At 60.7% G+C, this 23,506-nt stretch overlaps 2 protein-coding genes across 2 annotated transcripts; both read right to left on the bottom strand.

Annotated features, from left to right (window-relative positions):
• Nucleotides 1–1,057: 1,057 nt before the first annotated feature.
• On the bottom strand, nucleotides 1,058–7,127 carry TCEA3 (transcription elongation factor A3). Its single transcript, XM_042891730.1, has 14 exons — nucleotides 6,696–7,127; nucleotides 5,220–5,282; nucleotides 5,024–5,129; nucleotides 4,734–4,899; nucleotides 4,549–4,617; nucleotides 4,336–4,404; nucleotides 4,173–4,247; nucleotides 3,908–3,985; nucleotides 3,669–3,823; nucleotides 3,174–3,230; nucleotides 2,527–2,681; nucleotides 1,901–2,047; nucleotides 1,738–1,809; nucleotides 1,058–1,513 (listed from the first exon to the last, which is right to left on the bottom strand). Exons 1-14 carry the CDS (start codon nucleotides 6,762–6,764, stop codon nucleotides 1,505–1,507), a joined length of 1,290 nt encoding a protein of 429 aa, XP_042747664.1. The 5' UTR covers nucleotides 6,765–7,127; the 3' UTR covers nucleotides 1,058–1,504.
• A 428-nt stretch (nucleotides 7,128–7,555) lies between these two features.
• Nucleotides 7,556–22,676, bottom strand: ASAP3 (ArfGAP with SH3 domain, ankyrin repeat and PH domain 3). The gene is given in 27 exon segments (XM_042891731.1): nucleotides 7,556–8,457; nucleotides 8,629–8,751; nucleotides 8,930–9,001; nucleotides 9,003–9,057; nucleotides 9,520–9,829; nucleotides 9,932–10,172; nucleotides 10,529–10,636; nucleotides 10,727–10,794; nucleotides 10,876–10,991; nucleotides 11,076–11,164; nucleotides 11,307–11,487; nucleotides 11,708–11,802; nucleotides 12,220–12,353; nucleotides 12,428–12,615; nucleotides 12,709–12,757; nucleotides 12,999–13,086; nucleotides 13,833–13,902; nucleotides 14,182–14,291; nucleotides 14,736–14,822; nucleotides 14,910–14,985; nucleotides 15,639–15,724; nucleotides 17,162–17,288; nucleotides 17,528–17,577; nucleotides 17,735–17,809; nucleotides 19,322–19,467; nucleotides 19,756–19,828; nucleotides 22,510–22,676. Coding segments are annotated over 27 exon segments (3,018 nt in total). The 5' UTR covers nucleotides 22,636–22,676; the 3' UTR covers nucleotides 7,556–8,382.
• Nucleotides 22,677–23,506: the final 830 nt, after the last annotated feature.

The following is a 23,506-nucleotide window of genomic DNA, read 5'->3' as shown; positions in this document are numbered from 1 at the left end:
GGAGGGATGGAGGGAGAGAGGAAGGGAGGGAGGGAGGGAGGGAGGAGAGAGAGATGCTGTAGAGGTGCTTTTTGGGAGGCACAGGGCCTCGATGTACATAGCAGTGAGATGTTGCAGGTGCAGCCCTGAGGGGGAATTCAACACATTTTAGTCACCTCCTGAGCAGGAGGGGGACGCTGAGCAGGTGAGGGGGCAGCCAGCTGTGTGGGCACAGCCCTGGGAATGTCACCTGCACGGCCTCAGGGGGTGACACAGACCCCAAACATCGGATCCCAAATGCCATTGCTTTGGAAACCCTCAGTTGGGCACTGGGTTTTCCAGCACACGCAGGTGTGCACAGCCTCCCCATGGGATGGGTTGGAGGCTCAACCCCTAGAGCTGCCCAGAGCCCACGTCAACCCCTGCATGTGGCCAGAGGGATTCTCACTGTGCCCTGCCCAATGACACCCCTGCACCCTTCAGCTCCCACAGCAGCTGCCCGTGGCTATTTACAGCCCTGCGCAGGAATTCTGAGCAGAGCAATAAATCCATCACCTGTTCCCAACCTCCCTGTGCTGGCAGGACATACGCTCATGTTGCTTTGGGACAGACAGACACAGGTGGGTGCTGGGGCTTTGCTTTCCCTGCTATGGATTGGACCTTTCTGCAGTGCTCTTAGTTGCACCGATATTTTATTCATCCGCTGTATTCCTTAATTGCAGCCACATTTCACAAGTGGAACTAATTGCCTTCTGGGCTCGCTAATGACCTCGGTATGCTAACAAGTACCAATGCCCAAGGTGTTTTCCCAGGGCTGTGAAGGTTCATGGCTCCTCTCAGAACCACCAAGGTGCAGGAGAACGGGGTAATAGCATCCAAATCTGGCAATAAATATCCTTGAGCCTTTGGGGATGTGCTTCCCCTCCCCCAAACACTCCGCCCGTGGAGACCCCCCGCCCCTGGCCATGCAAACCCAATGCAGAGCTAAATCCCACGTCACCTCCTCCCCATGGCAGAGGAGCAACTGGGGGAAACTGAGGCACGGGCACTGATTTTCCCTTCAGAAAGCACTCAGTGCTAGAGACAGCTCATGCTTTTATTGCCATAGCTGGAGTCTTTCTTTCCGCTCTTCTCCTCCCATCCTTTCTTCTTTCCCAAGGTGCAGGCTGGACAGTCCATGTGGCACGGAGCAGAGGGATGCAGCAACCTCCATGTCCTCCCATTGCACTCCATAGGAGAAGGGGAAGGAAGGGCTTGGGGCCCTTTCCCAGCCCTACATGCATGGGGCAGCATTCCTCCTGCCTCCAAACCAAACTACACCAATCCAGGTTCCCAGTACAAAAGGCTCAAACTCATTGGGTTCTTCCCGAGCAAACCAGTGGGAGGCTCTAGGGAACGCAGTGCAATGGGATGGGGAGTGGGGGGGGGGGGGGGGGGAGGCACCCCATTGCTTCTCATTTCCACCCCAATGTTCTGTCACCACGTCCCATCCATGTCGCGTCCCCTCCAGCCCCACTGGGCGTCATCAGCAGAACTGCAAAGGAAGCAGAGCCCAGGGTTGGGGGCAGCCGGTCCCATTGCTGGGAGGTGCTGGGGAGACCCTGCCACCCCCGCTTTGGTGTCCTGTGAGCACACGGTGGCCGCACCACATCACTGCCCACAATGGGGTTTGGGGGCAACGAGGGGGACCAGCATCCTAAAATGAGACAGGGGAGGTTTTGGGGGGATGCTGAGCCCCCCTTCCAGCCCATTACGCACCTTCCAGCGGTTCCCACATTCATTGCACAGCACGAACGTCGTCATGGGCTCATCAGCACTGCGTGTCTGCACCTGGAGAGGAGGTGGGCAGCCGTGTCAGCAGACGTTGATGATTCCCCTAAATCTCTGGGTTTCCCTGGGTGTGAGGAGCCTCAGGGCTCACCTGGTTGTAGGTGCAGTTCTTCTTCTTGCACTTGCCGCACTGGAAGAGGTCGGTGACGGTGCCGCCCGTTTTGGCCATCTGGTGCTCACGGATGGCCTCCTGGGTCATGGCATTGCGCAGCTCCTTCAGCTCATCGCTGGCCATCTCCTGCCATAAGGGGACCAGGTCAGCACCTTTTGGGCACCACCCACGGGTGCCAACCCCTGTAGGCCTTCATCCTCCTCTGAGGGCCATCAGAGAAGACCTCTAAGGTCATAAAGTCCAACCGTCAGTCCGTCCCCACCGTGGCCACTCGTAGAAGCATTCAGGTTGGAAAAGACCTCCAAGATGACCAAGTCCACCCCAACCAACCCAACCAAGGGGGGTTGGACTCGATGATCTCTGGAGTTCCCTTCCAACCCCTACAATTCTGTGATTCTGTGAACCCATGCCCCCAACTGCCACATCTCCACAGCTCTTGAACACCTCCAGAGTGACTCCACCACCTCCCTGAGCATCCTATTCCAGTGCACTGCCGTTGGGTTTTTCCTAATATCCAACCCGATCCCGTGCTCTGTGCGTGCTAAAGGACTCAAACCCACCCAGGGGATCGAGCACCCCATCCTCAACCCTACAGCTCTGTGCACCTCGGCGGTCATACGGGCAATGAGGGCGGGCGCGATGGCCCCGCACAGCACGTTCCTCCGCAGGTTGGGGTTCTTGGGGTCCTTCAGGTTGCTGATCCTGCTCCGCACCCGGTTGCGATACTTCATGTCCGTGCTCTTCAACTCCTGGAAGATATGTGGGGCCAGTCAAGGGAAGCAAATTTCTGAAGGAGGAATGGCCTCTGGGGTTGATTGTGGCCGAGGGGGAGACCCCAAAGCATGAAGTTGGGGGTGATCAGGAGGTGGCCCTGTCCCAGTAGAATGGAACAGCCCGGTGCTGCACTGGACCAGAACCCGGCACCCACAGCAATAAGGATGCCTTGGGCTTGGGAAGGGGCGCTTATTTCATTCCCTAAGGAGAAAGACAGGTCCCCAAGCAGAGGGATTTGGGACGTGCAGCACCAGGATGGGATCATATGGGATGGAGCAGGCTGGGGATGCTCAGCATCAGCCTTTAGTACGGGCTCCGGGCTCCCTCTGCAGGCAGCGGGGCCAGGCAGGCCTTGGCAGCGCTCCTCACACCATGTCCTCGTCCCTGTCTCCATTCCTGTCCCTGTTTCCACCATATTGTCCCTGTCCCCCACCCCAGGACCCCGCAGCAGCAGCAGCCCGGGGACCACAAAGGATATGGTCTTCTATCTCGGATGCCATCTTCTCACAGTTGACACCGAACTCCTTGTAGTCATCTGCAGGGAGAGGAGAGGGGTGACGATGGGGTTGGAAGCAGAAGGGCCTCATCCTGCACCCACAGAGCTCCAACAAAGCAGCCAATGGGGAACCTCCAATGGAAACTCAATGGGAAACTCAATGGGGCACCCAATGGGGCACATAATGGGAAATGCAATGAGGCACCCAACGGGGCACCCAACGGGGCACCCAGGAAGGCACCCAATGGGACACAAAATGGGGCACACAATAGGGCACCCAACAGGTACCCAATGGGACACACAGTGGGAAAGTCAATGGAAACTCAATGGAAACTTATCGGGGGCTCTGCCCAAGACTTTGTCCTTCCAAAAACTTAACCCCTTCCAATGACCACATCCAGATCCCTCACCAAGATCCCCCGCATTTCCTTTTCCTCCCCTTTGGGGCCAAACACCCCTCACCCCCATCCCACTCACCATCCATGCGCAGCGCGGCCGTCAGCATCTCGATGCATTTGTCCCTCACGGAGTCCCCGGTCAGGTAACAGGGGGGCAGGAGGCAGATGCTGGGTGAGAAGGAGGGGCTGCTGGGGGTCCGTGGTGTCTCCACTTTGCCCTTGCTGCTGTTGGCTCTGTGGAGGCATGGGGAGGTTTTGGGATCCCGCACAGCTTGGGGGGCACGGCAGCCTCTGGATGGGGGGACGGATGGGTCCTACCTGTCTCCATTGCTGTCACTGGAGCTGCGCCGGGAGCTGTTGGGAGCTGGCGAGGGGTTGGCACCCACTGAGGGTCTCCTGGGGGTGACATGGGGGGGATGGCAGCGGTAACACCAGCAACGGGGCATGCAAACCTGTCCCATGGTCAGAGCACCCCCAGCAGTGCCAGGCGTGGGGAGGTTGGCACCGGCAGCCACCACCACCACAGCGCCCATCCCTGAGCCCATCTGTGGGAGATGCAGAGCTGGGGGTGCCCCCTCTGTACCTCTCTCCTGAGGGTCTCTTCTGCGGGGAGGAAGAGGAAGATGCGGCTGAGGACCGCGAGTCGGCAGAGTCCCTCCTGGCAGGAGCAGCCCAGTGTCAGTGCACAGCAATAGGGACCGAGTGGTGGGTCTGGAGCCCCCCCCAGCCCAACCCAGGGCCCCCACCTCTCCTTCTTGCCATCCAGAGGTGATTTCTTCGAGGGTGCAGTGGGGCTCCGCCCGGCGCTGGGCTCCCTTCAAGGCAAAGCACAAAAGGAAATTGGGAGATGCTCTCAGCTCCCGGCACCCCCGTGTCACCAGGTCCTGCCCAGCCCCATCAGCAAAGTGCTCCACAGCCCCCCCAGAGTGCCCTGCAGTCAGGGGGAGGTTGGTAGGTACCTCTCTGGGTTGGGGTCAGAGGGGTGGCCCTTTGTGGGGGCTGCGTGGGAGCTGGACTTGCTGGGCTTCCTGCAGACAGAGAGAGTGGGGTGGCTCAGCAAACAGCCCCAGAACAGCCCCCACTTTGGCACAAGGAAAGGGAAATCCTGGTTCTGTGGCACTGCACCATGCACTGAACCCCACACCTCTCCTTGTGCTTCTCTCTGTGCTTCTCGGTCGGGTTCTTGGGGTGCTTTGCTGGCTGGGAGTTCACCCCTTCACTGGGACTGGGGACATCCAACCTCTTCTCTTTCTCCTTCTTCTCCTTCTCCCCATCTGCGTCCTTCTCCTTCTTTGGGGGGGCAGAGGACTCTGGGGATGGAGTGGGGGTCACAGGCATAGCACACACCAAATCTCACCCCAGTGTGGGATGTGGGGCTGGGGGCACCAAGACCCCACTGCAGGCATTTTGGGGGGGCTTTCTGGCCCCTCTCACCCAGCAATCTCTTCCAGTTCTTGATGAGAATCTTGGCAGAGGCCACCACCTCTTCATCCGAGCAGTGCTTCCGCACCGAGTTGACGGCCACCCCGATGCGCGTGGTCTGGGGATGGACATTCTAGGGTCACCTTCCCCACGTGGCAGTGCTGGGATGAGCGCCACCATCCCTCCAGGATCCCCCCACCCCTCTCACCTGCAGCAGCTGGATAGTCATGGTGTAACCGGTGAGAGACTTGAGCAGGTCCAGAGCCCCTTCCTACGGCAGGGGAAGGAACACAAGACCCATAGAGGACCTACCATCAAAGTGGAGACACCAAAGGGCTGCCTGGAGTGACTGGGACTGCATGTCCACCACCAGCAACGCTCCCATCAAACCCAAACCTGCACCCATGGGAAAGGCTGGGGATATCAGTGCATCCCCAAGGGCCACATGGCAGCAGGTTCCCAGCCTGGCCCTCGGGCACACGGTGCCTGTGGGGTTATATATATCCCAGCATGGCTCTGCATGGAGTCATCTTCCTCCCTGCTATTTTTAGAGCTGCAGGAACAGATGGAGGGTGCAGGTAGCATGGCAGAGTTGTACTGCTCAGAGCTCCCGGCTCAGGGGACATCCTCATGCTGTCCTCCAGCTCCGTCCTGTCCCCAAAGTGGGCTAAAGCAGGAGGGCTGGGGGGCTGAAACCACAGCCTGAGGCTGGGCAGGGTCACCTGTGAGCATTGGGGTCATTTCCAGCAAGGCAAACTGCAGAGAAGGGTAATTGCAAAAGGAAGAGCAAACTACCCACGTGGCTGCCAAGGAGTCTGAGTTGTTGCATTTTTAGCATCCCCAAAAGCACAGGGTTTGGGGGGATGGCACTGCCATGAGCCCCACAGGGCAGCCCGTGCCTTGCCAGGGCAAAGTCCGGTTGGAACAGTCAAATATTAACCTTGAGGGCTAGGCTCTCCTCCATTCCTCCCCCCCCATGGAACCGGATCACCACTGGGTCCTCACCTGGCGCACAGGGAGCACGGCTGGGTCATGGCACCAAACCCCAGGGCTGCAGGGGAGCCTCCTCCCTTTGCATGGTTACAAAAGGCACAGCTGCACTTGGGGTGCTGCTCCCACCCCCTGTTCAGTTCTTTGCACACTGCTGAGCTCGCGGTGCCAGCCCTAACCCACTCTGGGTGCTGGTGGCTGGGCTCCAAGCACATGTCACCCACACTGCTCCCACACCAAGGGGTGCTCAGAGCCACCAGTCCTCACCCAGGACCCCCCCCCCCCCCCACACCCCATCCCCATGACCTCAAGCAATGGGGTGCACCCATGGATGCCGGCTCCAGGTCCACAGGCTTGTGCTGGGCCAGCACCCTGGGGTGCTCAGCACTCCCTGTGCTGTGAGCAACAGCAGCAGAGGCAGAGCAAAGCTCCCTCCTCCTCCTCCTCCTCCCACCCCGCCTTGGGGAAACCTGTGCTTTTCCTCCCTTCCTCATCCCAAGCCTTGCTGCACCCTCCAAACACGCTCGCACAAGCCTGCAAAGATTGCACACGTGTCCCAATAGGCAAGACAAGCAAATCTTGCACCCACGTGCAAACAGGCACAAAGGTGCAAATATTGCACACCTGCGCAAACACCGTTGCAATACGCACAAGGGCTGCACACTTGTGCAAACCTTGCACTCGCCTGCCTTACCGTGCTCTTCCTGGCCACCATCTTATCCAATTTCTTGGCAATCCGGACCAGCTCCTCAGCAGGCCCCATGCTGGGAGCTCACAACGTTGCAGGCTTTGGTGGTTGCAGGAGCAAATTGCAGCTGGTGGCCGCGGTGCGGGTGCGAGGTGGGCGCAGCGGGCATGGGGCAGCGGCACGGAGCGGAGCAAGGAGAGGAAAAGGGGAAAAGAGAAGGAAGGAAAGCAAGGGAGGAAAGCAGAAAGGAGGTGTGGCTGTCCCGACCAGTTACAGACTCCTGCCAGGCAAGCGAAATAGCACGGGGCAGGGCTAAATATAGCCCAGAGCAAAGCGGGACAAAGATTGCCGTGCTGGGGGAGGCGATGCGATGGGGACGCTGCGCCCTTTGGGGCCGGGAGGTTCAGGGGGCTCCAGGAGGTGCTGGAGCACAGGGTTGGCGTTGGGAGGGTGCTGGGCCGTGGCCTCTGTGCCGCCCGGAGCCACGCAGGCTTGATGCAACTTGCTGCAAACATTGCGCGGTGCAGAGAGCCTGGACTTCAGCCCGTGGCAGCGCTGCCCTGAGGCACCGACGGCCCCAAGGAAGCACGGCTGGGGCTGAGCTGCAGGGGTGGTGCAGCACCGCGCTGAGGTGCTGTTGGTGTTTCCGCAGCCCGGAGTCCATCCACCGAGCAAAGGCAGAGCAGGGAGCTGGGAGGGAAGGATGCTGCTGCAATGGAGACACACGGCCAGCCATTGGTGCTGCTTGCGCGCCCCGGCTCCCTGCTGCCACCCCTGCTGTCCCAATAGGGACCCCAGCATCAGGAGGGAAGGACATCATCAATGGGGGGGAGGGAGGGGAGGGCAGGGGGCTGCACACAGGGCACTTATTAAAAAATGATAGTTTTATTAGAAATGAGAGAGAGCAAACATGAAAAACAAACAAACAAACACAGGAAGTTTTCTTTCTTTGAGATGAAACGTCCAGGGGATGAGGATAAATCACAGGGATGGGGGAATGTTGGTCCCAGAAAGCAGCTGCAGCAGGGCCCCCATAGAGCACCCCTCATTTCCCCCCAACTTTGACATCCCCACAGCCAGGCGGTGACCAGCACCCACCTAAAGGACGGTTGGTGGGGGTTTTGGAGAGGTGTTAAGGCACTTCCAGCCCTGCTGCCCTGGAGGGCTCTCAGAGACAGGGGGTGGGGGCAGGCTGTAGCTGCAACACCTCCCCCCCCCCAAATCCCTAAAATGATGGAGAAAAGCCTTATCTTGTTTCCTACCAATTGCAACCACTTCACAGGTATGGTAGAGGTGGCACACGGCAGCTGCCCCCTGTAGGATGGGGAGTGGGGGCCGCATTCCATCTCCCCCCTCAGGGAAAGGAGGGTGAAGGGCAGCCCCCAGCCCCAAATCCCTGCAGCCCTGGGATGGGCCAAGCCCACAAACCACCAGTGCAGCAAGCCTCTCCATTCTCTGCCCGACAGACACGGGGGGGGTGGCAGCCCTCGGGCTCTCCAAAACCACCATCCAGAGGGGTCTTCCCAACACAGGGGTCCCCAAGTCCCCCTGGAGGGCAGCATCCAGCACGGTGCCATGTCATGGACCCGATGCCAGGAGAAGAGGATGGCAGCAGAGAGGGGACTGAGGATGGCCACAGCCCACCCCGTGTGCCACCAACCCTGTGGGGATGGAGCAGGCGATGGGGATGCAGTCAGTCCTGCAGGAGGTGCACGAAGCTGGCGGGGAAGACACCGGTGCGGGAGCCGTCACCTTCAATGAAGCCAACCTGGGGGTGCAGAGAGGGGGGGACGGGGGGGTGGGGGGTCACGTTGTGCATCACAGGGAGAGAGCCATCATCCAGGTGACCCCATAGATGGGGCATCACCCAGCAGCATGCTCCAGAAGGAAGGGAATGCAAGGACAGTGGGGTGGGAGGGCCGTGGCACACAGCGCTCACCCAGCTCTGCTCATCCTCCTCCCGTGTCACCACGATCACCTCCCCTTTGGAGAAGGTCAGCTCCCGTGCCTTGTCCCCCTTGCAGTCCACCACCGCCTTCACCCTCTTCTGCCTCCCCTTGGCCTGCACCAGGAACGGGGTCAGTGAGGGGGAGGAGGCAGCAGCACCCCCACCCTACATCCACATTAGATGAGACCCCCCCCCCAATCCCTCCATCCACGAAAGAGAGCAGCAAGGATGCTCCCCTGCCTATTGTACCCCCTGTGATCCCCTTCCCTCCCCCACAAGTTGTGACACCTACCGGAGCGAAGCGTCGAGGCATGGGCACGGGGGGCACCTTGCTGGGTGTGGGGTCCTCGGGGCTCTGGGGGGGGGGTGGCTTTGCCCACCACGCCGCTGATGCGCCGGTACGAACGGGTGCTCTCAGAGCTGAGGGGACATTGGGGACCGCCTCAGTCCCTGCCCCATCCCCTGTCTGCCCCCCACCACGATGGGACCCAAGGGAGTAGGGTGTCACTAAAGGTGGTGGTGGAGGAGTTTTATTATAAGGGGAGGGGAGGGGGGAACGCTGACAGCCACCAGCAGCCCCCACCCTCCCTCAAACCGTTCCCAAAAAGGAATAGAACAAAATGTGGTGACTTCCCATCTGGCCCCTATTGGCGTCCCCTCCTTAAGGACCTGTGTCACCTCTAGGGACACCCCCCCACCATCCCCCACGCTGCCCCTGTCCCCTCCCATGTCCTCAACCCCCTGGCAGTGGAATGGTGACCTCCTTCTTCCAGCTCCCCCACCCTTTCCCCCCATGCACAATTTGGGGTTCCACACCACAATGTGGGAACCCCATGCAACGACTGGACCCCCACCAACCATCCCCCATAAATGCACCCCTACCCAAACTTGACGGGAGTGACATCGGGGGTCACAGCACCCGGCGGGGGCTGCCCGGGGGAGGGGCCGCTCAGCTCCGTCCCCCTCCGTGCTCCTCCGCTCTCCGTCTCGGAGCGCGTCTCCCAATACGCCGCCCGTCGCGCTTCGGGGGGGCTGCGAGTGCTGGCAGCCGGGGGGGGCAGACCTGTGCCCTCCAGAGCCCCCGCGCTGCAGGAGGATGAGGACGAGGAAGAGGAGAGGCTGCGCGGCGCGGGGGTCTCCGTCAAACCAGCAAAATGCGGCTCTGACGTCTGCCGGGGGAGCTCGGGGCGCTCTGGGGTGGGGGGACACAATGGGGACATGATGGGGACATGATGGAGACAGCGAGGCTGGCGGCACGGCACCCACGGGTTCCCCCCCCCCGGTTCAGACTCACCCGTGGGGCTGTGCTTAGAGCGGGGGCCGCCCCGGGTGGGGTTTTTAAGGGGCAGGGGAGGGGGCAGCTCCTCGCTGTGCGCCCGGCGCGGTGCGGGACGCGAAGCCACCAGGATGCTCTCGTAGGTCTGGTTGGTGATGTCCATCCCTGCGCAGCTCCAGCGTGGTGGGGGGGGGCAGGCGGGCGGGGGGCTGGCAGCCAGTGGTGAGGGGCCCTTGAATGAACGCTGCAGGGGGCTCACCTATGGCCAGACCCAGAGATGCTGGTGGGCTTCTTGCATCACTACACCCCAATTCTGCACCTCTATAGCCCCCCCAAATCCACCTGCACCACTGCACCCCAATTCTTCCCCCATACAGCCCCCAGCCAACCCACCTGCCCTATTTCACCCCCATTCCGTACCCCTACACCCTCCTGCTCCATCTGTACCATTGCACCCCTACAGCCTCCCCCATCCTACCTGTACTGTTTCATCCCAATTCTCTACCCCCACGCCCTCCTGCTCCTCCCTACCCCACCCACACTCCTTCCTGCCCCCCATTCCATCCCACTGCTGTGCCCACAGGGTCTCCCCTCCCTGCCCCCCATCACTGCCACCTTCTCCTCCAGCTCATCCTCGCTGTCATAGGTGTATTCCTGGGGTGGTTCCCAGTCGTAATCCACGTGGACCTGCAGGGAGAGCTTCCCCGCCTGCGCCTGCTCCAGCTGCACCACAGCAGGGTCTCAGCACAGGGTGGGAGGTGTGTGGGGGGGTCCAGGGTGCCCCCTCCCCGTGCACCAGCCCATCCCCCCTACCAGCTCCTCGCACTCGCTGTGCTTCAGCCTCCGTGCCACATCCAGCGCCGTCTCACCCGCTGCGTTCACTGCAGAAAGGGGATGGGGGCTGCAACCTGGAGAGCACCCCGCTGCCCCCAACCCCTCCATCCCACATCCCAGCCCCATACCCATCCCAAAGGCGGCTTTGCCTTTCAGCAGCAGCTTGATGCAGTTGGGTTGGTTGTAGAGCGCTCCGTAATGCAGCGCCGTGTTCCCATCCTGCGTCACCCGGTCCAGCATCCCCCTGCACAGAGCCAGGAGCAGCTCAGCACCTCGTGGGGATGCTCCAGTGCCATCCAGGGTGGCAGTGGGACACGATGGGACGCACCCGTTCTGGATGATGAAATCCACCAGCGGGAGGGACGATCGGTCCGCGCAGCGCACGGCCATGTGCAGCGCCAGCTCACCTGCGTCCTGCTGCGAGGAGGGAGGGGATGGCTGACCTCAAGGATGCTCACAGCCCGCAGGTTGGGCAGAACCCCAAACCCGAGGATGCTCGCAGCCTGCAGAACCTTCAGAGATGGGGTTTGGGGGACCGTTTGGGATGCACACAGCTCACCTGGCCCTCAGGGCTGGCCAAGGGCTTGGCCAGGTCGTGTCCTTCAGCAAAGGCCTGCAGCAGGGCCAGGAGATCACGGTTGTGGATGGCATCCCGGAGGCGGTGGGGCTCGCTGGCGCCCCCGCGCTGCACGAAGCGCCTCTCCATGTACTTGGCCACAATGAACTCCTTGCGTGCGCTCCTGCAGGGAGGTCAGCATCAGTGTGGGAACCCCAGACCTTCCTGCCTCCTCCCATGGTGTCACAGCAGGGAGAGACCTCTGCAAAAGGCGCAGGATCCAAAGAGCAGTGGGGACAGCGGGGTGACCCATCTTGTGAGCTTTCTCATAGGGATTGGGGGGGGGGGAGGGGGGCAAGGCAGGAAGCTTCCCATCCACCCACCCTGCGCTCCCCCAGACTCACATATCGCTGCCAGCTGAGGGCTTGGGGCAGTCCTGTGTGGGCAGTGTGGCCTCCATGATTTCATTAAAGCGTGTGTTCCCAACGCTGACAGCCAGCTGGGGTGATAGGGCAGAGGGAGTGAGCACAACGCATGGAGGGACCCCCCCACAGCCCCAAATCCTGCCTCCCTGCCATGCCCCTTCCTCATCCCAGAGAGTGGAGTTCACCAGATCCACGTAGGATCTTCCCATCCGCCACCCCCAGGGATGAGCCTCTCTCATAGGAGAGGTCTGTTAGAGGAGGGAAGGGGTGCTGGGGGGGCCTGCCAACATCCCCTCATCACTTCCCAGGGCTCCTGCATCCCTGCGGCACCACATGGAGGACTGTAAGTCACAGCTGGGCAAAATGAGGGCAGCTGTGAGCAGCAGGCGCAGAGCAGAGGGAGGGGGAAGGTCGAAATCTGCACCCAGACCCCAAGCAGAGGATGATACCCAGCGGATGCAAGGCCCCCCCAGGTGCAGGGAGCCCCTTACCAGCAGCTCAGAGGTGCTGAGGACGTCCAGGGTGAGGGACTGGATACGGGAGTAGTGCACACCCAGCTCCCGGTGGATGCCGGAGCACTCAATGCACGTCAGGATGCCCAGGTTGGTGGAGAGCCACGTGGGGTCTGTGGGGTGGGGGGGGTGTCAGCATCACCTCCCGACCCCCCACCTCTCCCTGCATCCTAAAACCCCAACCTACCCGGTGCCCCGCAGTCACAGCACTGCTTGTTGCCTGGCATGTTCTTCACCTCGCTGATGACCAGCTTGGTCAGCTCCTGCACGCTGCCATCTGCCCCACTGCCTGCTGAGGCCACCCCGCCGTTCGGTTCACCCTTGAAAGCATTGCTCAGGGCTTCATCTTTGCTGTTCTGCAGCACCGAGACCCACCTGAGCAGGGGGAACAGAGCAGGGATGCAGGAGGGCTCTGCTCGGAGCAAAGGCTGCAGCCCTGCAATGCTTCTGCATGCTCGCAGTACTTACACCACGCACTCCTGCTCATCCTCTGCTTGGAAGTGATACGTCCTGTTGTCTGTAGGGGCGGCGAAAGAGGGGAGCGAGGCATTTAGGAAAGGACAAAATCGCAAGAAGGGACTGCAGAGGGCTGCTTTAGAAAAACCACAGCATGTCCCTCTCCCATCACCGCCACCCAACCTCTCTGTCTCCAATTCACAACCGTTCACGCGCCCTTGTGTCCCAGGACAGCCTGGCCCGGGTCTGCTGCAGGGACCCACAAGTGGACACACACACAGGGATGGAGTGGTGGCACTCACGTGTCACCAGGTCGAAGCACTTCTTCTCCTCGGCGTGGGGCCGCACCTGGCAGGTGAGCAGGTTCAGCTTTACAGGGGGACGGTTTATCTGCCAGGCACCAGGACAGAAGCGGGTTAAAGGATGAGGAACGCGATGTGTGTCACCACACAACCATCCCCATCTCTTGGGACAAGCAGAGGCTCGGTCCCTCTCCCTTTGTAGGACGGGCGATGGGAACGCGGCGATGGGGCACGGAATCCTCTGTCCCTGCTGCAGTTCGCAGCCTCCACCGCCAGAGGGCAGCACGCTCCAAAAATCATCCCAGATCCTTTGGGCCCCTCTGGACCCTCAACGCCCCCCTCGCTGCCCCCATGGAGAAAACCATTCCCTCCCTCCAACCTGCACCGATGCGCAGCACAGGCTGGTGGCTCGAATGGCTGCTGGGACACACGGGGTGCAAACGGGACACTTGGGCTGAATGGAGAAAAGCCTCCACGTGATGCGGAGTCACGTTCCCAAAGGGCAGCGAGCGCTGCGTGGCTTTTGGCATCCTCCAGCTCCACGCTGCCCCTGTCCCCTCCCATGTCCTCAACCCCCTGGCAGTGGAATGGTGACCTCTTTCTTCCAGCCCCCTCCCCTTTCCCCCCATGCACAATTTGGGGTTCCACACCGCAATGTGGGATCCTGAACCCCATGCAACGACTGGACCCCCACCCAACATCCTCCAGCCCCACGCTGCACAACTCCCACCAGTACTCAGCAGGAGATGGTGCAAACCAGGCTCTCTTGGGATGCACAGCGTACCACCACGCACCAGATTTCCCCCTATGGTTTACATGGGGTTGGATGCTCACTGTGCTGTGGGAGATGGTCAGACAGCCGTACTTCACACCACATTTCCTCTTCTGCCACACTTTGCGGATCCTGAGGCAGAGGAGGAGTGAGGACTCATCACGCAACCCCAACCACATCCACCTGCCCCCACACCACCTGCAGCAGCGCCCAGTAGAGGTTTGATGGCTTTCTGGACCTGAGGTTGCACCTTTTGTACCTTACAAAGCACACAGCTTCAGACCAAACAGGACCAACTGCTCCTGAGGGTCTGGTAACACTGAAACCCTCATCCAAATGAGTCCACTTTGGGGTCTCCCAGCTCTGGGGCCTCTCATGAGAGCAGCCAGGGTAAATAACACTCATCCTCACCCATCACTCTTCTTGTACAGGAATCCTGACTTCTCTGTCCCGTACTGCTTGTTCCCTTGGTGCTGGTGGATGCTGTAGCCACTGCCAGAGTTCTTCCTGCTCAGGTTTTCCTGAGCTCATCAGGAAAAAAAAAAAAAAAAGAAAAAAAAGTAAAAAGACTCATTTAAAAAGCACTGTGAGAGAGGTAGAGGTGGCCAAAGTCCTGGGGGATCTCATTCTGGAGGGCAAAGCTCCCCATCCCTCCTGCACTGCTCCCATAAACAGCCTCCTCCCAGCAATGCCCTCCTCTAGATGTCTTCCTCCCCATGCTCTCCACACATACTTCCTGATACTCAGGAGGACCATGGATGTCCTCCTCCAAGCATCCCTTCTGCTCTGTTCCCATGGCCATCCTCCTCCCTAATGACATTCTCCTATAGATATCCTCCTCCCACTGACGTCTCCCTCCTGCTCTGCTCCTCCAAGGATGTCCCCCAGCTCTCATTTCCCTGTCCCCAAGATAAGGGCACTCACTGAGCACCCAGCCCCCCATGGCCCCACCAGCTGGCTCTCACCTCCTTGCTGTCCAGCTGCAGGATGCTGCGCAGTGCATCGCGGGTCTGCGTCAGCTGCTTCACCTCCTCCTCTTGTGCTTGGTGGAGCTGGAATGGGAGGTGGCTGCTGTCAATGGGGGGGTGGTGGCAGCTCAGGGACACATCCCCTATGGATGGGAGGTGGGGGGGACTCACCGAGTGGAGGGACACAGCCAGCTTCTCGATGAAGGGGTAGAGGTTCTGGGCAGCCTTCCAGCCGTCTTGGAAGAAACTGGGCATTTATTTCAATGCAATTAAGATGCAAATGGGGAGAACGGAGAAAAAGAGGTTATTTAGTGAGGACGGGCAGGGATGGCTGCAGCCTCCTGGGGAAGCTGCTCTTGTTTGCTGCTCCTCTACAAATGGGAGATGGAGAGATGCTGCTGAAGCCCAAATCCAGTCCGTGGAGGTGAGGTACCCCAAATGGCTGTGGTGTTTGGGACAGCATTGGCCTCAAGCTGATCTCTCTCTGCTACAGTTCAGATCCTGGGCCTGGCAGCCCAGCTGAGGGCACTGCCACTGCTCCTTTCTGCCTCGGTTTCCCCACTGGAGAAGTCGACACGGCCCCAACACCCCCAGGGTACAGCAGGAAGAAAAAAAAAAGGGGACATTCCTGTGCCCCAAATGCTGCGAGCTCTGAGCTAACAGCGGAGCTGAACTCATCCCTGGAAACCCATCCAAAAACCAAATCATCGCATACATCCCCAGCCAAGCCCCTTCCCCCAGCCCTCACAGGCACATCTGCAGCTCCCCGAGCCAACAATCCCAACCAGACAGCAACGAACCCTGCCCAGAATCCTCCCCACAGCTCGGTGGGGTCGCTCGGTCCCCACAGTGGGGACAGGACCGTCCCCAGAGCCCCACAAACGCTCCCAGAGCACCTACTTGTGCTGAGCATGGAAAAACTTGATGAGGCTCTGCAGGAAATCCGGCCCTTGCTTCATCTGGCTCTCGCTGGCTTTCAGCAGGTACTGGGGGGGCAGAAAGCAGCGGGTTGTAGGCAATGGGATGAGGACCAGCCCTCACCCTGCGGGCAGGAGGGTTAGATTGCTGGCTGGGCTTCAAGGAGCGGAGCTACGAGGTGGGTTTGCAGGCAGGGACCACCCCCAAAAAGCTGGCTTTGGAAAGCCTCCAAGCCCTGGGAAGTTGAAGGAGCGAGGCGGGCCCCAGTGCTTGCAGCTGAGCACGCTGCTCTCACTGCTGATTGCTTCTGGAGTTAATAAATAACCCAAACACAACTTGGTTCGAGGAGGAAAAAAAGGAAAAAGAAAGAAAAAAAAGAAAAAGTGATGTTTTGTGCATCAAACCCTGCCATCACCTGCAGGCAGAAAGAGCCTGAGTCCATGGGGCACACGAGCCCCAGAAGCAGAGCTTTCCTGCTGTGAGCTGGGCTGCAGCCCCACACAGCTGTGGGCTGGGCTCCCCCCGCTCCCTGTGCTGTGATTTCAGAGGTGAGCGGAGGAGAAGGCAGCCAGCATCAGCTGTGGGGGTTTCCATGGGGGAACAGCAGTGGGACGGAGCCCATGGGTCACCCCATGTCCCACCTGCAGGGAGCAGGAGGGATGGTGACAATTCCCTATAGCTGGAGAAGCACATGGGTGACAGTGACCTCGTGGGGACCTCCCCATGTCCCAGGTTGATGGGGACAGCAGGCTGAGACCCACACGAGGATGCTCCCAACTGCAGTGTGGGCAGATGCACCCCACCCCCAGCAAAACCCACATATAAGCACAGCAGCCACACGCCAGCCCCCAACAGAGCTGCACCCCACTTCCAGGCGACCAATGCAAGCAGCCCCTCCCCAGCCAGGCCACGTTTCCATGTGCTGTTATTTATTTCACAGTGGTGCTATTCAAAGCAGTGACTCATCAGGCCCAGCCCCAGCAGCAGCCCCGACCCTGGAGCGGGTGCAGCCTCCTCCCCTGCACCCTGCACTGTGCTCCCCGATGGGAGGGGACAGTGCTGGGGAGGGTGGCACTGGGTCTCTGTGCTACATCGCTGCCATCGGTACCTGGGGACACTCGTGAGCCTCCCTGCTTGGGCAAACAGTGCAAACAGCAAAGTTAAAAAGTGCTTCTTTTGGGGGGGTTTAACAGTAAGGATCGCTTTTTGCCCCAGACGCCAGGCTGTGGCTTTGCATGGGAGCAGGACCCAGGGGAGGTGGGGGCAGTCACCAGGAGTCTGCGACTGGGTGACTCGATGGTGACATTTGGACCCACATCCCCAAGGAAGGGACAGCAGGGTCCCCGAGCCAGGACCCTGCAAGGAAACATTATGGATGGGGACAGATGAGCATCCTGCACCGTGTCTACATGGGACTGCTTCCATGGTGGGGATGGGAAACGACTCCAGCTTCCCTTCACCACTCTGAGCACAGCGCTCCCCGACCCCCCCGGCGCAGCCCCCACCTCACACATGTGGAGCTGGAAGAGCCTCCGCTCCTTCTGTGTGTCCTCTGCCACCTCTGCTGCCGACGGTTCAGCCTGGATGACCCCCGCCAAGCGGGCACGTTCCTTCTCCTTCTCCATCTTCCCCCTGCAGGGTGACACGAAGCTGGGCTGGGGGCAGACCTGCACCAGAGGGGACCTTGGGGATGGCCCTGCACCAGGGGATTCCCTCCGGAGCTGCAGAAGAGTTGGGATGGGGCAGGGATGGACCAAGAGCATCCCCAGGTTCTCCAGCTGGGCAAGGCTGGAGCAGAACCCGTAAGGGACAAAACGCCTTTGTGCAGAGGGGGATTAGGTGGATTTTGCTGGAGGAAGTGGGTCGCTTACACTTTGGTCTCGTAATCCTTCCAGGCCTTTTCAATCTGCTTCTTGGAGTCCTGTGGCAAAAGGAGAGAGGGGACGGCAGCCCTTAGAGGTGACGAAGGGACAGGCAGTGCCCAGGTGTGGACACTTTGCTTTTGCATCACTGTGTCGCCCAAAAGATCCTCAAAGGCTGTGCCTCCCCACACCAAGGAGCATGCAATGGGGACCCACCATGCGGCTGTCCTTCAGCTGCCCCTTCAGCAAGCTGTCCAGGGGGAAGGAGACGATGTTGTTCAGGTTCTGCACCTGGAAAGGGGAGAGATGGGCACAGGGTTACCCCAAAGTGTCCCCACACCAGAGCGCAGGGTCCTTTCTAGCTGGGACCCTCCCAGCTCAGCGGCTGCCCCAGGAAGGGTTAAGCAGGCTGGAAGCTGCTGGCGGAGCAGGCTGGGGCTTGCTGGAGCTGGCTGCAAGATGTCTGACGTGCAGCCCTTCCCACAAACCACATCAGCGCTGCGGCTGCCAGAACCAGAGCTGCTCCCCCCCATCACCGCCCCGTCCCCCCGCATCCCGCAGTGCCACCGGTCCCAGAGCCCTCCTGACGTCACATGGCTTCCCAAGGTGTCCCCTCCTTGGGCAGGGGGGCAGGGCTGTCTCAGTGCCCACCTCTGATTTCGAGCCCATGGGGCTGCATCAATCTGGGGGGGCTGTTAGAGCAGCTCGGGATGACCCAGCAGGGCCCAGCGCAATGCTGACGGCCTTTTGCACAGCGGTGGCATCAGATAGGAAGCTCCAATGCCACAAAACAATCCTGCTCGCCCTTATAAAAGGTTCCCAGTGGGGTTTTGCTCACAAGAGAAGCCCAGCTCTGGGGGCAGGATCTGTCCCTGAAGGATGGCAAACGGGGTGCATCCTTCCAGGTGTGCAGGGATACGGACCCCGCAGCCCCAGGAGGGGTTGGGGTTGTGGGCAGCTATTCCCACGGCTGCAGCACGTGGGGTGTGATGCTGCACTGCCCTCAACCAGGGAACCGGTTCAGCTCCTTCCCTGAATAGGGTTCCCCATGGAGCCCATGGATTGCGGGGCTCCGGCTGGGATGGATGAGATGGGATGGAGAAGGAGAGGAGCAGAGAGGCCCATGCTGGGGTAACTGGGAGAGGAGGATGCTGAAATCTGAAATTCCTGCTGGGGGAAGGGCAGCAACAACAAGTCTGTTCCTTAAGCACAGCCAAAGGCTACAGACCCCATTTTAGGAGGGGGGGGGGGGTTCAGAAAAGGGGTTGGAGAGGAGAGCGGCAGGAATGCAGCACGGGGTGCCCCACGCGTGCTGGGTACACACACAGCCAGCTGCCTCCAATCCCACCCAGCACAAAAACAGGATCCCAGATCTTGACCTCACAGTGCTGGGGAAAAGTGAAATAAGTTGGTTTGGAGCAAAGAGACGCCAGGCAGAGCACAGCCCCCTCCAGCTGCCTCTGCTGCTCCCCACGGCCCCACTGCGCGGCTCGGCGTGGCTTTGATTTATTTCTTGGCAAGCGAGATCAGAGATGTGAAAAAAATAAAAACAGAAAGAAAAGGGGGGAAAAAAAAACACCAAAAAAAAAAAAAAAACCCAGTTCCAACCGCATGGCAAAGCACAGCGTTGGTGCCTTGAGACAGAGAGGGAAAATGCAGCAAAGGGGGAATGGGGTGTCCTGTAAGTGCGACCCTGAGTGCAGGATGGGGTGGGGAGGGCCGAGGTGGGAGGCATGGGGTCACCTCAGCACGGTGGGATGGGGGGGGCCATGCAGGGCTGCACGGTTCCCCTCCTGTGCTCACCAGGTTCTTGAAGAGCGCGGTGACCTCACGGGTGAAGACGGCCAGGTTGAGGAAGCCAGTGGAGAGCTCGTGGTTGTTCTGCGAGAGGTGATTGTTGCCAAAGTTCTCCAGGGCTTCGCTGTACTGCTCCTCGTTCTCCACGTGGGCTGGGGGTAGGGGACACAGTGAGACCACGCTGCCAAGTGCCACCGGCACCAGCACTGCATCCCCATCCATCCCAGCAGAGCTGCGATTCGGAGCAGAGGATGGCAGCGATGCTCCCTTGAACCACTGTCCCAAGATTTCCTTTGCTAAAACCCTTTTCTCAGCCAAACAGGGCACCCCAGCCCAAGGCCAGGCTGCATGGGACAAGTCCCCACGTTCCCAGGGCCACCACCGGAGGATGGCATTGTCCCACAGCAGGGATGCCCAACATCCCTCAAAGCACCACTTACTGAGCCCGGAGACGTGGATGGCTTTCACGTATTTCCTGATCCTCTGCAGTATGGCTTGGTCCCCATCCAGGCTCTGAGAAAGCAAAGTACCAAACCCCGTCAGTCGGGGGGGTGCTGCCAAGCGGGGTGGGCGCAACACAGGGACAGGAGGCACCCAGCAGGGCAGGATCGGTGCTAAGGATGCTGAAACCCCAATTTGTTTGGATGCAAGCTCCCAGCAGCTGTGAAAATGCCTCCAGAGCTCCCACAGGGGCTCACTCCAACCAAGGGGAAAATGAAGGTATCCCACCACGGAGCAGGGCTGCCTCAGGCTGCCCCTGCCACGCCAGCACACGTACCCATAGCATACAGCACAGCATAAGGAGCACACCAAGGCCCCCAGCTCCGTGCAGGGACCTGGGGCAGAGCCAAACCCCAGCCCCACATCCTGCTGGTGGGACAGAAGCAACGCAGATCCCACAGCCAGGGATGCAGCTTTCTGCCATCCCCTCGTGCAAGGGTTCAGATGCATCCCCCCCTCGCCTCCCCATACCTTGCTGCAAACAAAACCCAACACCAACCCTGGCCCCATAGCGCTGCTCAGAGGCGGGCAGAGCCCTGCAAGCAGCTCCAGCCAGCAGGAAAGGGTTAAGGGTGGCTTGGCTGCGCTGCAGGTAGCAGAGGCATGATAACAGGCTGGAAATATTTGGAGGGCGTGAACAGCGCGAAGGGTGAGGGATGAAACCGCGGAGGAATTGCAATAAAGAGCTCTCTCTCCCTTTCTTGCTCTCTGCGAAGGTTTTGGGGCTGATGTCAAGGTCCGTTTCCTGACAGCGGGGTCAGCCTGGCTCCACTCCTGGGAGGTGCAGAGGTCCCTCCTCGAGGGGAAAGCTGCCAGGATGGGGAGGGGGTTGCAGGGAGAGGCAGAAGCCCCCCCAGAGCTCTCATTGGGACGCCATGGGGGGCATGCTGGCAGCGCCACGCTGCCTCTGTGCTCCTCATTATTGTACCATGGAGCAGTGCAGAGCAGCCCCTGGTTTGGGGGGGGTGACACCATCAGTGATGCCTGTGAGTCCCCAGGCACAGCTCTGCCCTCAACCACACAGCATCCCAGCACGGCCTCAGGGAGGAGAAACTGAGGCAGCACCGGAGGCTGGGGGTGCACGCAGGCACTGCGTATCTGGGGGACACAACCTCTCCAGTGCTTTGGGATGGGGACAACCCGCCTGCATGGGGCACATAGGGCGGCACAGAGCAAGAACCAGGGACAGTGTGGGGAAGGGAATGGAGCCACATTGGTGACAAGGGATTCCCTATGGGGATGGAGGGAGGGACGGACCCGCACCTGCAGCACAGCCACCCTTACCCAGCACACACAGCTCAATAGGGTCATTCTTTGGTCCCCCCCCCCCCCCTCCGTGCCGCCCGGAGAAGGAGCAGTGCTGGGGGCTGGGTGCATCCCCCCAAAGCTGTGAGGGGCAGAGTGGGGCAGGATGCAGCCCTGACACTGTGATGGGCACCGCAGGATGCAGCCACCAGCTCTATGGTCACAGCCACCCTAAAGAGACCCGGCCTCCAGATCCCTATGCCTTGCATCCACTCTTCCCTCTAAGTCCAAGCCCCCATGGGATGCAGCTTTTGCCCCCATTACCCCAAAACCACACATGAGACCCTCAGGAGGGGACTGGACAGCCCACTGTAAGTCCATGAGGGAAACTGAGGCACAGCACAGCTCCAGACAACCAAGCAGAAGGGGGGGACCTCAGCAGCCCCACAGACCTCTTGCTCTCAGCTCATTGGGGTGCTGGTGAGACAGCCTGGGCTCAGACCTGGCAGCACCATAGTGGGCATCCTCACTCCCTCCTGCATCCCAAAGCACCAGCAATAATATGGGGTGCTGATGAGGTGGATCAGAGTTCAGCTGGATGCATCCTTCCCTGCAGCCTCTCTCCCCAGAGACTCCAGAACCACTGTCACCAGTGCCAGCACTCAGTCCCCCAACAAACCCCCATCTCCCTTCCCCCAAATCACAGCCTCCCCGGGGAAGCTGAGCAGCCAAGTGAAATTCCTGCTGCTTCCTCCTGCCCGAAGCTGCCTTCCCCTTGCCAGCCAAGAGCAGAATTTGGGATGCCCCACACTATCCCACCATCCAGCCCTGGGTTCCCAGCCTGGGGGCTGCAAGGGGAGGAGGGGGCTGTAAGCCCTGGCTGCCCTTCAAAGCCATTCCTTTGCTAAGAGAAGTTGGCAGCGAATGTGGGACCAGCTGGGAACAGCCTCTGCTGGAGGCAGGAGCAGGGAGAGGGGGATGAATGCACCCCGCCTGAGCTCCACCAATACTGATGGGGCTTTTGGGGGGGGGGAGAGAAAAAATCCTCCCCTGGCTTTGAGAGCAGTGAGGCCCTGCAACCCTTCGGGGTATAGAAGCTCTCAGCCCTGAGCCACGATGCTGGGGGCAGAGCCAACCCCCGAGCAGCGCCCAGAGCTGGAGGACCAGTCGGGCTGTAAAACGGGGAGGTTTGGCCCCAAACCGCAGCCCTCAAGATATCACCCAGTGGGCTGGAGGATGCCAACAGCTCAGGGTCCCAAAGCAGCTCTGTGGGGGGATGGGGGCCCCCGAGCGCTCAGAGCAATGCAAACAGAAGCCCCCCATCCCCAAATCCCTTCAGCTCTGCTTTCCCACAGCTGCATCCAGCAGCGCTCGGGATAAAGAATCAAGGAGTGCGCTCAGAGGGGAGAGCGGCCCAAACTCCCCCCCCCCAACCCAACCCCACTCACCTCCTCCAGAGCCCCCACGGCACCCCGGCATTTCTGCAGCTTGGATGCGAAGGCGGCGGCTGCGGGGGAGCTCAGATCCTCGCCGGTCACGGCCAAAAACTCGGCCACGCTGAGCTGCTCGGGCATGGTGCGATGATTGGGGGGGGGGGGGGGGGGGGGGGGGGGGGGGGGGGTGTTGGCTGCGGGGCTGAGACCGAAGCGCACCGGGAGAGCAGCCGGGGCTGAGCCGGGAAAGCGCCCGGAGCCTACGGAGCGCCCCGGTGCCGGTGGGGACGGGTGGGGACCGGGGGGTCCCGGACCCCGGCTCAGCACCCCACGCCCCGCACACCGGTCGCGTTACACCGGGGAGGTTCTCCCTCTGCCCGCCCGCTCGCTCGCTCCTTCCCTGCCGCCATCGTGGGGGCGGTGCCGCCCGTCCCGTCCCCCCCCCTCCCCGCGTCGGTTAAAGGCGAAGCGCTCTGCTGTTCGCCCCCCTCCCCACCCCCTTCCCTTTCCCCTCCGTCCCGGCTCCGATGTAACTCAGAGTATCGGGGGTCCCACGCGCTGCACCGCACACGGCGGGGGTCCGAAGTGTGGAAACTTCATCCTGGAAGCGAAAGGGGGAAGATGGGGGGGATGGGGGGGGGGGGGGGGGGAGGTACGGCACCCTCTCCACTCGTGGACAGCGTGGGTTCGGGACGGTGGGGGCTGCAGCGGTCACTGCCCACCTGGAGGGCAAAATTTCCCCTGTAGATCAGCCTCAGCGCATGAGGGTTTGGGGTTAAACCCATGTTAAATCGCAGCCCCGCTCCCCAAGCACAGCGCTGTCCCCATCTTGCCGTCCCCTGCTCGGACCTGGAGCAGGGGGCACATTGTGCAACCTCCCCCCCCCCCCCCCCCCCGCTTCTCCCCCCTAGGGCTGAACCCTGCCCCGTGTTTACAGTGCTGCCCCTGTGGCTTCGCTCCAAAAAAAAAATCCCCGCAGGGAAGCGAGAGCTGAGGAAGAGTGGGAATTACT

Source organism: Lagopus leucura, unplaced genomic scaffold, assembly GCF_019238085.1.
Source record: "Lagopus leucura isolate 7727_CA_CO unplaced genomic scaffold, USGS_WTPT01 136-12_obj-0_obj, whole genome shotgun sequence".
Lineage (NCBI taxonomy): Eukaryota > Metazoa > Chordata > Aves > Galliformes > Phasianidae > Lagopus > Lagopus leucura.
The sequence above is the reverse complement of the archived record's forward strand: the minus strand, read 5'-3'. Positions and strand labels throughout refer to the sequence as shown.